The following is a 17,650-nucleotide window of genomic DNA, read 5'->3' on the forward strand; positions in this document are numbered from 1 at the left end:
GAAGAGAAGAGAAGAGAAGAGAAGAGAAGAGAAGAGAAGAGAAGAGAAGAGAAGAGAAGAGAAGAGAAGAGAAGAGAAGAGAGAAAAGAGAGGGATAGGAAAGAAGGGAGGGAGGGAGGGAGGGAAAGGAAAACTATAAAACCCACATGCTTCAAATAAAATTCACTATAGTGCCTAGTGTGCATGAAGTCCAGGATTTGATGCCCAGCCCAGAAGCCCATGCAACCTTGCTTTAGCTGTTGTTTCAGTGGCCCAGAGCCTGTGCTTTCACAGGATATGCCTTACCATTGACATTCTCAGGATGGTCTTTTCTAAACTCCAGTCACTGATACAATCAGCTAGTAAAGAAACACTGTAGCATCTCACAAACACCTATCAAAGAGTTCCCTTTAGGATTTAGGCTGGATTCAAAGTTGCTCCTTAGGAAGCTGTCAATTCATCCCTATTTGCTAATGATAGCGCTCTGGACTTAAAAGACTCTGAGGACCCCCGCCAGAAAGTTCCTACATCAGATAAATACTTGCAACAAAGTTTCAGGACAGAGTCAATAAACAAAAGCTGGTAGCTTTGCCCGTACTAGAGTTTAGTGGGTGTGGCGACCCACCTGCACCTTGTAAGAGGCAGAGACAGGAGAATCTAGAGCAAATTGGTCAGCTAGACTAGCCATGTCATGGAGCTCTGGGTTCAAGAGACCCTGTATCAAGCTCAGACCCCCACATGTATGTGTACATACATGCTCCTGTCACACATACATGTGTACACACACACTACACACAGAAGGAAGGAAGGAAGGAAGGAAGGAAGGAAGGAAGGAAGGAAGGAAGGAAGGAAGGAAGGAAGTTTGCTATTACTTTTCTATATAGTAATAGCAAACTTCCTAAGAATTCAGGAGGCAAGAGATCCCACTAGCAATAGCTTCAAAAATATAAAGATAGTTCAGTGGGTAAATTGCTTTCCAAATGAGCATAAGGACTAGTGTTGGGATCTCCATATCCCACACAAATGTTGAACTCAGAAAACAGACACAGGAGGCCTAAGCAGACTAGCCAAGTCAGAGAGCTCTTGGTTCATGTGAGACCCTGTCCCACTAGAAAAAACTAAAATCAACTAAGGAATAGATCAATCTCTGGCCTCCTTTTCCAAATGCACAGAGTGCATGTGCAAACCTAGGAATAAATGGAACTAAGCAGGAGAAAACTACTATAATCAAACTTTTTAAATGCCAAAGGCATTTTTTCAAGGGCTTAGAAGTCAGAAAGACAACCCCCAAGGCTTCAGATGACCAAGATTAACACTGTAAAGGCTGCTATATCACAAAACCAACCTACAGATTCAAAGCAATTGCTATAAAAATCCATGTGGCGTTTCTTCCAAGAAATAGAAAAAAAAATCTAAAATTCATGTGGGTGTCCAAAAGATTCCAAGTGTCTAAAGAAATCCTGAGTAGAAAAATCGATGCTGGAGGGATCACAAGGCCAGATTTCAAGTCGGAGATCCACTGTAAAAATAAATACACAGATAAATGAATAAGAATTCAAAAACCACCATGGTACTGGCACAAAACAGGCACATAAACCAATGGAATAGAATAGAGGATCCCAAAATAAACCCACACAGCTCCAACCAAGTGATTTTTTAAAATGCAGGCCCCCAAAACATACCTTGAGGCAAGACAGTCTCTTCCAACATATAATCTGAGAGAACTGGATATCCACATGTAGAAAAAAATGGAATTAGATTCACCGTTCTCATCGGTACAGAAAGCAATTCAAAATGAAGCAAAGACATTACATAAGACCTGCAATTATAAATCCGCTAGAGGAAAACACTTCAAGATGTAGGCACAGGCACAAACTTTCTGAAAAGGACCCCAATGGCTAAGAAACAGAATCCAGAATTCACACAAAAGAGTCTGCAGGAAGTTAAAGAGCTTCTTCACAGCAAAGGAATCTATGTACAGAGTGAACAGACAGACAGCCTACAGAATGGGAGCAAAAGTCTCTTCCAGCTATGTGTCTGACAATGAAGTTTTATTATGCTCTAAAGAAGAACAAAATTGGGGTTGGGGATTTAGCTCAGTGGTAGAGCGCTTGCCTAGCAAGTGCAAGGCCCTGGGTTCGGTCCTCAGCTCTGAAAAAAGAAGAAGAAGAAGAAGAAGAAGAAGAAGAAGAAGAAGAAGAAGAAGTTTATGTTATTTGCAGGAAAACAGATGGACACTGAGGTCATCTTATTAAGTGCAATAAGGCAGACTAGAAAGATGAATGTTGCAGGTTTTTCTCATATGTAGAATCTGGGTTTAAGTGTGTGTGTGTGTGTGTGTGTGTGTACATAAATGACACAAATGTATAAAGGAAAATGGTAGGAACCAGTAAAAGGGAGTAATGAGGGGTAGATATGAGCAACCTATATAAAGATGTGATGATGGAATTCATTATTTTGTATGTTATTAGTATCAAATAAAAACTGAGGGGCTAGGATTGTAGCTCAGCACTAGAGCACAGGTCTTACACGCAAATAGTAGACATACTGGCTCAAATAAGGTAGCTCAGAGAAACTTCTAAGGAAAAAGAGAATGCTCCTTGGAACCCCTACATGTAATGTGTCCATGATTTCGTATTGCTAGGCTTCTTGGAGCTTACAAGTAACAAACTCTACCCTTTAGAAGGGCCTGAAACCCTGGAGGAAGCTGTAGTAGACAGATATAGAGGTAGGAGAGGGCAAGTGACTGTGCCAGCTAGTCTTATGTCAACTTGACACAACCTGGCATCATCTGAAAAGGAAAGCTCAGTTGAGAAAATGCCTTCACCAGACCTGCCCGTGGGTAACCCTGTGGTGCACTTTCTTGTTTGATGATTGATATGAGTAGGCCCGGCTCATTGTGGGTGGGGCCACCACTGGGCTGGTGGGCATGCTACAAGAAAACGTGCTGAGCAAGCCATTGGGAGCAAGCCAGTAAGCAGTTCTCCACAAGCCTCTGCAACACCTGCCTCTAGGTTTCTGTCGTCTGAGCTCTTGCCTACAGCTTGGACTACAAGCTGTAAGACGAAATAAGCCTGGGCTGGGGAGATGGCTCAGGGGTTAAGAGCACTGACTGCTCTTCCAGAGGTCCTGAGTTCAAATCCCAGCAAGCACATGGTGACTCACAATCATCTGTAATGGGATCTGACGCCCTCTTCTGGTGTGTCTGAAGACAGCTACAGTGTTCTTATATATAATAAGTAAACCTTTAAAAATAAAAGATGAAACAAACCCTCTCTCCTCAAGTTGTTTTGGGTCACGGTGTTTTATCACAGAAATCAAAGAAGCCCCAACTAAAACACCCACGGTCTTAAGCATGGACAGGCATACTGGCATTTTTGCCTTTGGGAATTTTGAAGGTTGGACACCTAAGGGTCAGATGCAGTTAAGTTTTCAACTGACGCCTTTCTTTCTATAAAATAAACACTGGTTGTTTAGAAAGCAGTTCAGTGATCGCATTATCTGCTTCTGTCCTGAACATGAGGGAGGATTCCTAATCTTAAAGTCATTTGTAGCAAATATTTAGTCAGTTCAGCATTAAGGGGCTCAGGGAACCCAGGTCCATTGCCACTACCCGTGTCTGGAGTCAACTGCCAACTGCAATCTTAACCTTTTTCAGCCTCTTATCCTTCTGGGTGCGCTCTGTATTTGGCTTCCAATGAAAATGATTTCCTCCCCTTGAGTCCAGTCCTTTGGACTTTCCTAGGTCAGTTCCCTGAAAGATCTTTGTTATGTTATTTGCAAACCAGTCTGGGGCATGCTGCTGGGATCGCACCCTGCTGGGAGCTGCCTCGGTTTTCTCTGGCTCTGAAGACAAAGCTTCAAAGTGGTCAGGTCTAGGGTGAAGTTCACACAACTTGACACAGAACACCTCAGCAACCAAGAGAAATGAATTTCATGGATAAATGTGATGTTTTAAAAACTCAAAACCAAGGCAAAATTCCTTGGATTGTTAATGCTAAGAACTTGACAGACAGGGATCCCATCGTGTACTAGTCTGACCTTGGTTCATGTACCTCACTGTAATTCCAGTTCTGGTTCTACAGTTAATTTTCGTTACAAAAATGAGTAAATGAACTGCAGACCTTAAGTGTGTTTGAATGAAATCGTTTAATATACCATTAGATATTTATCTCGATTCCTTAAGTTTGGGGAGGTTTTGTCTGTCTTCACCCTAGGCCTGGGTTGGTTTTTCTTGTTGTTTTTTGGTTTTTGTTTTGTTTTGTTTTGTCTTGTCGTTTGGGCACTTATATTCACCCTTCCTCGCTATTCCCTGACCCTTCTTAGGGTCCAGGTCCCCCAGTTGTAGGTACTCCTTGCGGCCGTCCCTTACTCTGGCCTGATCAGGTGCCAAGGGCAAGCGAGGCTGGCAGGACGACCTCCCAGGCTCCTCCCGCGTGTCCCGAGCCACTCAGCAGCTCTGCCATTCCGCGCGCCTGCACTGGGCGCCCGCCTTGGCCCGCCCCTTACGCCGGCAGCTCAGCGCCTGGCTGCCGCTATATAAGTCGGCCATTTGCTTTGCTCCGCCCCAGAGCCCGGGAGTCAAAGCCGGTTGTCAACCCAGTCCTCTCCCGCAGTCGCCTGCCTCTTCTTTTTTCGCTTTCAACATGACAGATGCTGCTGTGTCCTTCGCCAAGGACTTCTTGGCCGGTGGAGTGGCCGCGGCCATCTCCAAGACGGCGGTAGCACCCATCGAGAGGGTCAAGCTGCTGCTGCAGGTACGTTCTGAGATCGAGGGGCCCAGGCAGGAAGTAAAGGATCTGCACAGAAAGGGGGTACCCTAGCGGGAAAGTGGGGCTCAGTCTTTAGATTTGGAGGCAAGGTGAAGGCCCGGCCTAGCCACAGTGTCAGATCGGAAGGCAACCGGGAGGAAGGCGCCTTTAAGGTCCTGGAGTTTGAGTGTCGCAAGTGGTCGGGGCCAGAGGGACCTGAGGTGCTCGGGGCCATCCCCAGCACAGAAAACTAGGATGGGGTTGCCCGAGAGGCTCTGTCTAGCCCGGATTTAGAGGCAAGGGCAATAGGCCTGAAAGCAGGCGCTGGAAAACAGAGCACCTGGCCTTACCGAAAACCTCAAGGTCACGGCAAGGAGATTACAGCTTTGGGCAGGCCACGCGGACCGGTTCCGCGGCCACGCAGCCGGCGAACAATGCGGTGTAGGCTCGCCGGCCGGCAGGCCGGAAGTGGACGCCGGGAAGAGCATGTGCCGGCGACGTCCGCCCCCGCGCAGCCCCTCGCCAGCCTTCCTGCGGCGCGCTCGCCGCGCACTGCTTCTAGGGGGCGCTCGCGGGCGAGCGTTTAGTCGTCGTCACCACCACCCCTCCCGACCGGAGTGGGGGTGGGGCGGAAAGGGAGCAGCTCCGGAGACCTGAGAAGTTGACTGTGGTCACCAAGGTGACCGTGTCCTATGCAGGTCCCACCTTAATGCCCCTGAACCTAACCTGGAAGGAATGACCTTTCTTCCTGGTCTAAAGGTCACAGGTACTCTTGAGGGTGCCTCGCTCACCGAGGTGGAGACTTACTACTTCGGGTGGTGCGGCTCAATTCTTAAACACTTCCCCGCCCCCCAGTAGTGTCAGCAGTTAGAATTGTGATTCTGAAAGCTAGATTTGGAGAAAGGGGAACCAACCTTAAAGATTTTATGTGCATGCTCTTCCCTTTCCCCTTCTGTGGTTATAACTGTCCCTATTGCCTTCCTATCCATCAGGTGCAGCATGCCAGCAAGCAAATCACGGCAGATAAGCAATACAAGGGCATTATAGACTGCGTGGTTCGTATCCCCAAGGAACAGGGAGTCCTGTCCTTCTGGCGTGGGAACCTGGCCANNGTCATCAGATNNTTCCCCACCCAGGCTCTCAACTTTGCCTTCAAAGATAAATACAAGCAGATCTTTCTGGGTGGTGTGGACAAGAGGACCCAGTTCTGGCGCTACTTTGCAGGGAACCTGGCATCAGGTGGTGCCGCTGGGGCCACATCCTTGTGCTTTGTGTACCCTCTTGATTTTGCCCGTACCCGTCTAGCAGCTGATGTGGGCAAAGCTGGAGCTGAAAGGGAATTCAAAGGCCTTGGTGACTGCCTGGTTAAGATCTACAAATCTGATGGGATTAAGGGCCTGTACCAAGGCTTTAATGTGTCAGTACAGGGCATTATCATCTACCGAGCTGCCTACTTTGGTATCTATGACACTGCAAAGGGTAAGTTTGCTATATGCTTAGAGGCTGTGGGGGATGTGGGTACTTATTTGCAGTTATAGGAACTCAACCTAGGGCCTCGTGCATGCTAATCCAGTGCTGAACTGTAGCCCCAAGCCCCGGGTTCCTTTTTTTCCCCCTCTTTGAGACAGAGTCACACTATGTATCCCTGGATGGCCTGGAACTCAGTATGTAGACCAGGCTTCCCATTCATAGCCATCCACCTGCCTCTGCCTGCTGGGTGCTAGGATTGAAGGCATCCACCCCTACACCCAGTTCCTGATTTTTTGCTTTAGATAAGGTTTTTAACATAGCTCAGGCTGACCTTAGATTTAAGGTCTTGCCTCAGATTCCTAAAAAAACTAGCTGGTTTGGGGTTTTGTTTTGTTTTTAAGACAGGGTAGCACAAGGTCTTACGCCAACCTAACAAGCCCACCACTCATTTCATTTTTAATTGCTGAAGGAAGCCAGATTCTTCCAATGTGAAGCTCGTGGTAGATAAAATGTTAGTTGGGTATAGAAAATAGGTCAGCAAAACTACATTTTGATTTTTTTTTTAATCTCTTATTTTTCAGGAATGCTCCCAGATCCCAAGAATACTCACATCTTTGTCAGCTGGATGATCGCACAGTCTGTCACTGCTGTTGCTGGCCTGACTTCCTATCCTTTTGACACGGTTCGCCGTCGTATGATGATGCAGTCTGGACGCAAAGGAAGTAAGTTCTACTTGAGCATAAGATAAAAAGTCATGGGAGTGAGGCAAGGTATGGCCAAAAAACTGCCATCTGGGGCTAGTGATATAGCTCGGTGGTAGGTGTTAGCCCACCATACTCAAGGCCCTATATTCAATCGAGTGTCATTAAAATGCTGTAGGCTCTGAAGGGATGATGGGGACAGCATCCATGTTGGCTGCACAAGTGCCTGTGAGCAAACAGCCCTTTAGATGTCTGTGACTTGAGGTACTTATATTAAGAGGTCATCCCTGTTCTCCAGTCAAATGCCTGTGCTAATGTGTAAATGCTGGGTTTAAAACCCACCATTAAGTGCTTAGAATAGCTCAGTAGTAGAGAGCTTAGCATCCGTAAGGCTTAAGGTTCCATCCTTAGCTTGGGGGGGGGGAGGTGAAATTAATTTTTTAAAGGTGGGGCTCTGTTTTGTTTAGTGTTAGGATTTTGGAGGTGTTCACTGGCTTTTAGTCATCAACTCCGTGTCTTTATTCTTTGCAGCTGATATCATGTACACAGGCACGCTTGACTGCTGGCGGAAGATCGCTCGCGATGAAGGAAGCAAGGCTTTTTTCAAGGGTGCATGGTCCAACGTTCTCAGAGGCATGGGTGGTGCCTTTGTGCTTGTCTTGTATGATGAGATCAAGAAGTACACATAATTATGTCCTAGGTGTTCTCCCCGAGAACAGGCATGTTGTATAATATACCATATCTTGAACATTCTGGACAGATTCTCTGGGCTTGTCTGTTTTATCAGTGGCAACTATTTACCAGTTGAAAAGAGGGAAGCAATAATACTTATCTGACCAGTTTTCTCTTAAAGCCATTTCCATAATGACAATAATGATGGGACTCAATTATATTTTTTATTTCAGTCACTCCTGATAATAAAAAAATTGAAGAAATAAAAATATCCAAAACCAGTTTTGCTTGTTGTTTGTTTCCATCTGCTGTGTGGGGGATGGGGTGGGGAGCAACACAGTTTCTCTGTGTAACAGCCCTGGCTGTCCTAGTAGAACTCACTCTGTAGACTAGGCTGGCCTCTGCCTCCTGAGTGCTGGGATTGAAGGTATGCACTGCCATTGTCTGGCTGAGAGGACTTTTAGAACTAATTGTCAGCAATGAATAATTTTTCGAGAAATAACTTGGATACTTACCCCTCGGTTCCCAGTTCATTAACAAAATAGAATTTGGGACCAGTGTATCCAAAACTTTTTGGTCCATTGCCGGTAGCCTGTCATAGTTGCATGAGCTCTCAGAATGTCTCCTGTACCTGTTTTCCCTATTCCTGTGGTTAAGACAAGAATCGGATGTCAAAGTTAACTTTCAAATGATGTTAGGATATCACCCCATTTAAATGATTTTTTAAAAATATAAGGTAATTATAGTTCTCAGTTTTCATCCAATTGCCTTCTTTACCTGGCTCAAGCCAGTTTTTAATCTCAGTCAAAGCAGAGGATTAGGGCTGGCACCTTTCTGTAGTGCTGAGATGGCAGCGCTCTTCAAGATTATGGAGAGTGCTGGGTGCCAGCCACCTGTATCTTGCCTGACATGCTCACAGCTTGTCAGTGGAGAATGTCCCTGTTTCTATTGCATAAGCTTTTATTTGAGATCCACAGGGCAGCATTCACTCAGGCTCAGCAATCCGATTGGTTTTGTTAGTACCATGAGATTCATATGAAGAACAAAGTATCCCGCCAAGTCTCAACATGCATAGGAAGTAGGATGGGTGATCACATGCACAGATAAAGCTTGGGAACACATCCTGCTCACTGGAGTGTGTTAAGGCTGTTCATAGACAAATAGTAAGATCGATTGTTGATGCCTGGGAGATGCTGTGCTCCAACTGGCCAAGCACCTGAATAACAGAATATCTTAGTTCAGAGCTCTGTATTGGCAAGGATTGCAAGGGTTGCTTTGCCTCAATTCAGTGGTCGTTCTTTGTTCAGGCAAAGATAGAAAAGAGCATCAGCTGAGATGTTTCTGGAGAGAAGTATTTTATTTATTTAATGTATATGAGTGCATTATCCCTGTCACTGTCTTCAGACACATATACAAGAGGGCATCAGATCCCATTACAGATGGTTGTGAGCCACCATGTGGTTGCTGAGAATTGAACTCAGGTCCTCTGGAGGAGCCATCTCTCCAGCCCCTGGAGGGAAGTATTTTTTTAAAGCAATGTTCTTCTGGTATCACAGAGGCCTGGGCTAAAATCTGGACTCTGGGTTCAGTGAGTTTCTTAATTTCTCTAAGCTTCTAGTTTTCTTATGTATACCATGATGATAATGACACCTGTTTCATAGGGTCATTGCAAAGGGGAAATATGTTTATATCAACCAGATGCCACAGAACATACATAATAAGCACTCCCTAAATGTAGGTGAGAATTCTATGATCAGAAGTAGCTGGATTGTCATACTGTATGACCTTGGGCAAGTCAGTTACTCTCCAAGAATCTCGGTCACCTCACTGGTAAAAAGGCAAGATAATGATGCTAGCTATATTTCTTTGGGGGTTGTTAGGAGGATAAAGAAGCCTGGTGAGTAGTGGGTATGATACATGGCTTAATCAACGCCCCAAATGTGAGGTTTTATTTTGCTATTCAGCATTCATTTCTAGTGAACAAAGTACAGGAGTATTTATGAATAAATTCAAGCCCACCTTAAAAGAAAACTAGACATACCATATTGTGTAGCACTGATATAAAATAAACGTCAGCCCAGGCTTTTCAGTTACAGATTTTGTTCCTGAAAGGGAACAAGAGGCTCTCCACTTAGGGTTTCAAACACAATACAAGAGGACCCAAGCCCCTTTTATGGTTATTACAATAGATGTGTACTCACCAAGCTGCCAGCTATTAAAATAAACGTAGGACTGGGCATTGATGACCAGAAAGCAAGAAGTGGTACCTCCTGTCATTGGGTGGCTGACACAGATGAGGTAGGGGTTTCGGTTGTTGTTCTTGCTATTCTTGTTGTTCAATGATTTTTGAAATTTAATTTAAAGACAAAGTGATTTTAATCTCTCCAAGCTGTGCAGGATAGTGCTATAGAATTCATTACGTCCATTATGTTCATGCAAACGTTGATGGTACAGAATCTTAGCAACACTCTAATTTATGCTGTTGTTTTGTTACTATTCAATGCATAACAGGATCTGTGGAGCCCGATTCCAGGTGAGAGAGCCAGAATACAGGTCAGCCTGTGCACAGCGCGCTTCCTATCCCAGAGGGCCTCTTCACTCAGTCTCTGGAAGCGGTGTGTGCTGCGGGTGCTTCAGACCGCAGGGGGAAAGAAACAAGGGGTGCCTTCCCAGAGGGGCAGCTGTCGTGGAGGGTAAGTCATTTAAGCCATTATTTTTGTATTAAAAGAGATGCAGATGTGCTAGACTATGGGTTTATTAATTTGAAAGTATTTTTTTAAAACCTAAACAGCAAAGTGAGTTCTTGTAAACAAGGACCATTGCTGGCATTTCCCCGAGACTCCTCGGGGGAAGTCCATTCAGTCTCCTCTGCTGTTGCGGATACTTTGGGAGGAAAAGAAAATATTTTCAAAGTATTAATGTAATGTGCAATGGCTTTTCAAGCATCCATATTACTAGAGTGCATTCTATTTCTCCTTTGATATTTGTGGGTATGGAATTTCAAAGTTGTTTTTTAGTTTTTAATATAATGTCTGGACATCGTAATCAAAGCCAAGTCATAAAGAAAAGGTATAAAATGCACAGTAAATATCTCTGCATCTGCCTCTTCCGTTCCGAGCTCCCTCCTTAAAAGTCATCATTATTGGCAGTTTCTGATCTATCTGTCCTCTTCAAATTTATGCTTATTGTTACAACAATAGCTGATTTATCGGAACCATATCCTCACCAGTTGAATTTTTAAATGTCATGATATCTCCTCCCCGACCCCCTTCAGGGCAGTGTAATTAAGCCAGAGCCAAGATTCACAGATTGTTGTCGGGGAAGAGGTAGCTTTCAGACTCTAAGCAAGGTTTACCGAATGTGGCCCTTTATTAATACTTTCCTTTGGGGTTTTAGCCATAATCACTGAACAACCAAGGGGCAAATCTCCAAACCATTTCTAACATTGGAGCCTTATTTTGTCATCCATGAAAGACTGAATCTGGGGAGAGGACAAACTCTAAAACGTCCCATCCAGTGGAGACATCCTCCAGCTCCAACATTTATTTATACTTTTACAGAAAATTCAGAAGCAATGAAAGGACTAATATTAGGTGATTTAATCCTCCCAGAACACATTTGAAAATACCTAACACAATTGTAACTGCATCGTTTCTGACTCAGACTGTGTGGGTGGGTTGGTGTTGGCAAGCAAAATTACAAATGTAAAGATTTACATCAATTTCAGGACCAAGAAGCAAAGGCACGAAATTACAGCTCAGGGTTGCAAGTCAGAGGTGATCCGATTTACCTCCAAATAATTAACATCTATCTTTTCAAAGCTTAGTCCTATTATGTGTAATGTGCACTTCTGTATGCAGTTTGAAATTTATTTAAACAACAAATACCGGATGCTGCAATTTGGGGATGCCTTGTGTTACACTCGAAATGTTTGGAGGCGCTTTCCTAACATTTTGGCCATTATTTCCTGTGTGTGCAGGTGAACAAGGTCAGAGGCATGGTGCCCCTCTTAGCCAACTGCTCAAAAGAGCCTTCGGTATCCCAGCAACAGATATAAACACTGTTCAAGTGACAGATTGGGTGGTTGCTTTCAGTGGACCCTTTCGGAGACAAAACTGAGTTGAATTAAAGGAGCCTATTAATTTGTGGTTTTCCTCATGACTGTCAACAGAGCAGGCAATGGAAGCCGGTCTTGAACCTCCATCCAGGGGTTGGAGAGGAGGAGTCTATCCCCTTAGGCCATTTGCCTACCCTGTGAGATTTAAAATCTAATAGCACTAAAAAAGCATTTCGCTGCCTGTTTTTACTCCCAGAATAAGGTTTCTTCTAAATAGCTCGTGAGAGGTCAATTTCCAAGGGCCCCCATGTTCGGAAGTGAAAAGAGAACTCTTCTGTTTGGGTGAGCATCGATGGCTGGCTGTGGAGAAGGGAGACATGTTAGCCGCACAGGCAGAGGAGATGATGCATTTTCCTCATAGGCATCCCTTGCATGGGCCCCTCCCAAGCCATAGAAAGGGACCCTGAATGCATTCATTTGTTCCCATGGTTCGGGAAACTTCATACGCTTTTAAAAACAGTCTCTCAAATTCCATAAGCTAATATTTCTGTAAACCCCGGATCCACTCCTGCTGTGGAACTGGAGGAGATGAAGTGGTTTTCAGCCAGCGCAGTATACCATGGCAGTGGCAGATCTCAGCTTGGGACTTCCTTATTTCTTGTTTTCTCCCGGAGCCGAACACACCACGCATAAACTTCCTGTTCAGGACCCGCTCACAGGCTTTTGGGCTTTTCAACTGCTACAGTGTTTCGCTTGATATTAAACATTTACCTAGCTGCTCTTTGTGCTGCAGTCGCTCCATCTGGAATACAAGAATAAAACAATAATCTACCTCAGGGGGAAAACATGTTAAAAGGATTGATATGTAGAAAGTTCTTATAATAATGCTAGAGACCTATTTTACATACCTTTTTATTTTTGTTGTCTTTGCTCATTTGTCTTTGTCTGTCTGTCTGTCTGTCTGTCTGTCTGTCTATCTATCTATCTATGCTGAGAAGCAGAACCAAGGTCTCACTTAGGCACATGCTACATAACTAGTCTGTACAGCCAAGCTTCCATACAATTGTAATACTATTATAACAGCTAATTGTTTTATCAAGGTATTTCATTTTCATGTCACTGAAGGGAGGCTGGTATGAATGATGAATTCTTGGTCTGCATATTTTCCTTTTCCTGCAGTACTGGAGATACACTTAGGGTTTTGTGTACTCTAGGCAAGAATTCTTCTAAGCTATGTCCATAACCCAATCTGCACTGGTTTTTGAAACCAGTCTTTAGAAAATCCCATTATGAGCCTGGCGTGGTGGCGCTCGCCTTTAATCCCAGCACTCGGGAGGCAGAGGCAGGCAGATTTCTGAGTTCACTATAAAGTGAGATCCAGGACAGCCAGGGCTATAATGAGAAACCCTGTCTCGAAAAACCAAAAAAAGAAAGAAAGAAAATTCCATTATGTACTGGCTAGAAAGTGAATCAGACAAAGGTTGTAAAGGAAGAAAATGACGCTTTTGGAATGGACTGGACAATGAGCGCATGTGGTTTGATTTTACAACACTGATTATGAAAGGGAGCAAAGGCCAAAATTATATCCGGCCTGCCTCCAGGCAGTCTGTACTGCTCAGCCAACCAAGCCAGGGCAGTCGCCAGGGCCCTAGTCACTCGCTCCCTTTGCTCCAGCAGTATTTCAAGGAATCTGTGAGGCCCTTGCCTGATTGCCCAATCCTGTGATTTCACTCCTTCCCAGAGAAAGAAACTGCTGAGAATAGACAACCCCCTGAGACCTTTAAAGGCAATAATCTCCTTTCACTTTTGCAAGTAAGTCCAGGGTTCAGGAGTCCATTCATTGTAAAAAAAAAAAAAAAAAAAAAAAACCTGAGCTATAAAGCTGTAAGGGAGTGTAGCTCACTGGGCAGAGTGCTTGCCCTGACAGCCCAAGGCCAATGTTCAATGCCTTGCAAATAAATAAATAAATAAATAAATAAATAATAACTTTTAAAAAGACCTGTAGTAAGTAGCCTTACTGTAGATATGAAGGTCAGGGGATAATAAGCACTTGAGCATATGGGTAAAAGCATCCTATTTGCCAATTAGACAATTGGCCATAGAAATTATTTTTTATTAGATATTTTCTGTATTTACATTTCAAATGCTATCCTGAAAGTCCACTATACCCTTCCCCACCCTGCTCCCCTACCCACTCACTCCTGCTTCCTGGCCCTGACGTTCCACTGTACTGGGGCATATATAGTTTGCAAGACCAAGGGGCCTCTCTTCCCAATGATGGCCGATTAGGCCATCTTCTGCTACATATGCAGCTAGAGACACGAGCTCTGGGAGTACTGATTAGTTCATATTGTTGTTCTACCTACAGGGTTGCAGACCCCTTCAGCTCCTTGGGTACTTTCTCTAGCTCCTCCATTGGAGGTCCTGTGTTCCATTGAATAGATGACTGTGAGCATCCACTTCTGTATTTGCCAGGCCATAAAATTATAATCCTACTCCATGTCTTTCTTGAGTTATGTCACATTCCATCAGTCTTTCCATCAGGAAAATTGGAAAGCAATTTTGTGCTTGCATGCATACGTGTATGTGTGTGTGTGTGCACGCGCGCATGCACGCTCATGCAAGCATATTACATCCAAGAAAGCAACTTTTTTCCATGAAGGTAAATTTTATATTAGTAGATCAATTGATTGATAAGTTGATTGGTTGGGACAAGGTCTTGCTAAGTACCCCAGGCTAATTCCGAACTGGCAATCTTTGTGATTCTCCTATCTCAGCCTTCCGAGTACTGGGTGGAATATAGGCATATCCCAGCATATTCAGCTTATTTCTTAAGTGGGGCTATAGTTCTTTCCAGAGTTACTAGAGCCAGACAGATTGAAGAGAATGTGCTTCTGGTGATGAAATAATTGCTACAACTACATACCAGGGATTCCTCTCAAGCTACAGACTCAAGATCAAGGCCCATTATTTTGACCTCTCCCATGTCAGGTATTGAACGAAGCACAGTTTACATGAATTCAGCTCACCGGCCCTGCTATGTAGGTGGTATTATTTGCTCCATTTCACAGTTGATAAAACTGAGTTGTAGCAAGGTGAAGGAAATGTGATCTGCACTATCTGGCTTATCAAAAGAGTTCTGGAAGAACTTCAAGGTGACCTGTCAGGCATGAGCCATAAAACTTATTGCAACGTGAAACCTGCAAGGTGTGGTGGTAGGCCTGTAATTCTTGACTTTAAGAGACAGGAGGATCTTAAGTTCAAGGCCAGTCTAAGCTACCTATGGTGAGCCTGCCAAAATAAAATAACAATGAAAGCCACCAGATAGTTTTAGTATCCACCAAGAAAGTCCTTTTGATAGCTCCCAAAACAGAAATTTGCATTATAAAAAACACTGCTTACAGAGACCACTCTCAGCACCTGCCTGGGTGGTTTTCTATTTTAGCCAATGTTAGGAATCTTCAATGCACAAAATACTCAAACCTAAAGCTCTGAATTTAAGCTTTATTTTATTCACATTTCTTCAGCTCCTCCAAAATTGGTTTGCCTTTAAAAATTATTTCTTTGTGTGTGTGTGTGTGTGTGTGTGTGTGTGTGTGTGTGTGTGCAAGTCCCCAGGCTGGAACTCACCCACTGAGCCCTAGGCTTGCCTTTTAAATGAAGGATCTAAGCCTATACTGCTAAGCACCTCTTGTGGGGACAGCAGCCTGAGGCGAGGGTGATTAGCCTACTGGATGAGGCCCCAGTTAACAAATACAAACCCAGGAGCAAATGACATTGGGAGCCACACTTTTAGCCAGGGTGGCACTCAAAAAAAAAAAAAAAAATGCCGAGGCTTCGACTTTGGGTTATTCGTTCTTGATTGTAGCTCTTCTTTTTTGAAACATTTATTTCTTTATCTGTATGTGGGATGCCCGAACGCGGAAAGCAGGGAACAACTTGTAGGAGTCAGTTCTCTCAGTCAGCAGGGTACCTCGGATGGAGAGATAGTACGTATTTATTCCTTTGTTCTGTGACTTGTGCACATGCTATGGGCCCATGCACAGGTCTTTATGTTCGGCTCAAACCACACCTCCTCTCCAGCCCTGCCTACACTCCACTAGCCTCTAGAGTCCTCCATTTCTGTCAGCTCCACAAGGGCAGGGATTTTGTGTGTTTTCATTCAGGGCTGTATCCTCGGTGCCTGGGCAGAACAGTACTTAGCAAGTAATAGATACTTAAGAAACATTTGTTCAGCTAATTATTGCAATTGTTTCATTGTATGGCAACTGAGTATCTCCTTGTCTGTCTCCATTAGGTGTTCTGTCTCGTTTTTCTTTATATGCCTAACACTGTACCCATATAGTAGATGTGAGCTTAGATGGATACAATAGGAATTTGGTCAGACAGAGGCACGGTTTCTTTTGCTTTGTTACATTTTGCAAGAGAGATCCTCTGAGAGGCAGGGGCATGAAGCACTCCCCTCCCCGCACCTTGTGGACTCCAGATGACTCCACTTCAAATGCTTTTACCACTCTTTGAACATATGCTGGCCACTCCTTCATGAACTTCTAACACAGGGCCCTCCATATAGTACTTGATGGGCATCTGGCCATGCTGGCTACAGTAATGAACACTGGCTATCACACAAGATGATTCAAGCCACTCCAGGGGGAGAGGAGCAATCACATTATTGGAGCACCTGAGGACACTGTCATTAGAGCTGTACCAACTGCACTTCCATGTGACTAACTAGGGCTTATTAGACCTGGCATTCTCCTAGGCCTGAGCCTAAAGTGCCCTACTCTTACGCCTATTCAAAGAAAGCAGATGAAAACTTACAAGTGCATATGAGGTTCTGACAAGCTTAAAAAGCCAGTGCACTCTTCTTCTCTTGTATGCTCCTTGCCATTTCTTCAGCTTTTGCTGTAGGGTGGACCTTCCTCTAATTGAATGTGACTTCTCCTACTTAATGCCCCCCCCCCCAAAGATGTCTTAAAATACAGGTGCTGTAATCACCATTTCCTAGATGGGGAAACTGAGAACTGAGGCAGCCAGTTTTATATATATATATATATATATATCTCCCTGCCCAGGGATGTCACCACCCACATTGGGCTAAGTCCTTCCACATCAATCATTAATCTTAAAAAGGTTCCACAGGAGGCTGGAGAGATAGCTCAGCGGTTAAGAGCACTGCCTGCTCTTCCTAAGGTCCTGAGTTCAAATCCCAGCAACCACATGGTGGCTCACAACCATCTGTAATGAGATCTGATGCCCTCTTCTGGTGTGTCTGAAGACAGCTACAGTGTACTTATGTATAATAATAAATAAATCCTTACCAAAAAAAATGCCCCACAGGCTTTCGTACAGAGCCAATCTGTTGAGGGCATTTTCTCAATTGCAGTTCCATCTTCTCAGGTGATACTAGTTGTGTCAAGTTGACAAAAACAAAGAAAAAACTAATTAACACATAGGTTTCCACTTCAAGAAAGCCTGCCACTGATGGTCTGTTGTCTGGAAAATGACCAGGTTTTAGAAGTGAGGGTGGATCCGACCAGGAAACGTGGACCTATTTGGGTACTGACCCAACATTTTCATATCAGAATTGCCTATGGAGAGGTGCTCCTGTGGTGGTTCTGCTCCTTTCCAGATGCGTGACTCTGGGAAAGACACTCAACTCTCAGCACTTCCATTTGTTCTCTTATAAAATGGCCTGGGAAACGTCACCTGTCTAACGCAGTGGTGGGGATTCAAAGAGTTAGTATTTTACCAGAAGCCTGGTTAAAAACAAAGCAAAAGAAAAACAAAACAAACAAACAAAAACTGAAGTGCTTCAGTGTCTGTTCGGTAGCCACCCATCTGTCTTTTTCAGATGGCGGGCCTGGGAAAGTTGGCCGGGCGCTTTCCGCATGGTGGCAGACACAATCGCTGTTCGGAAAGTGGCTAGGAGTTGAAGGAAACGCCCCTGCTCACCACGCCTAAAACCAAGGACAAATAGGGGAGAAGGCTGGGAACGCCCCGAACGGAAATCGCAAGTG

At 44.4% G+C, this 17,650-nt stretch overlaps 1 protein-coding gene across 1 annotated transcript; it reads left to right on the forward strand.

Moving 5' to 3' along the window:
* The first annotated feature begins 4,497 nt into the window (after positions 1-4,497).
* Positions 4,498-7,855, forward strand: Slc25a5 (solute carrier family 25 member 5). Its single transcript, XM_021187460.1, has 4 exons — positions 4,498-4,736; positions 5,723-6,209; positions 6,782-6,922; positions 7,433-7,855. The coding sequence occupies exons 1-4, from the start codon at positions 4,626-4,628 to the stop codon at positions 7,588-7,590; spliced, it is 897 nt and encodes a 298-aa protein (XP_021043119.1). The 5' UTR covers positions 4,498-4,625; the 3' UTR covers positions 7,591-7,855.
* Positions 7,856-17,650: the final 9,795 nt, after the last annotated feature.

The sequence above is a fragment of the Mus pahari genome, chromosome X (genome assembly GCF_900095145.1).
Source record: "Mus pahari chromosome X, PAHARI_EIJ_v1.1, whole genome shotgun sequence".
NCBI lineage: Eukaryota > Metazoa > Chordata > Mammalia > Rodentia > Muridae > Mus > Mus pahari.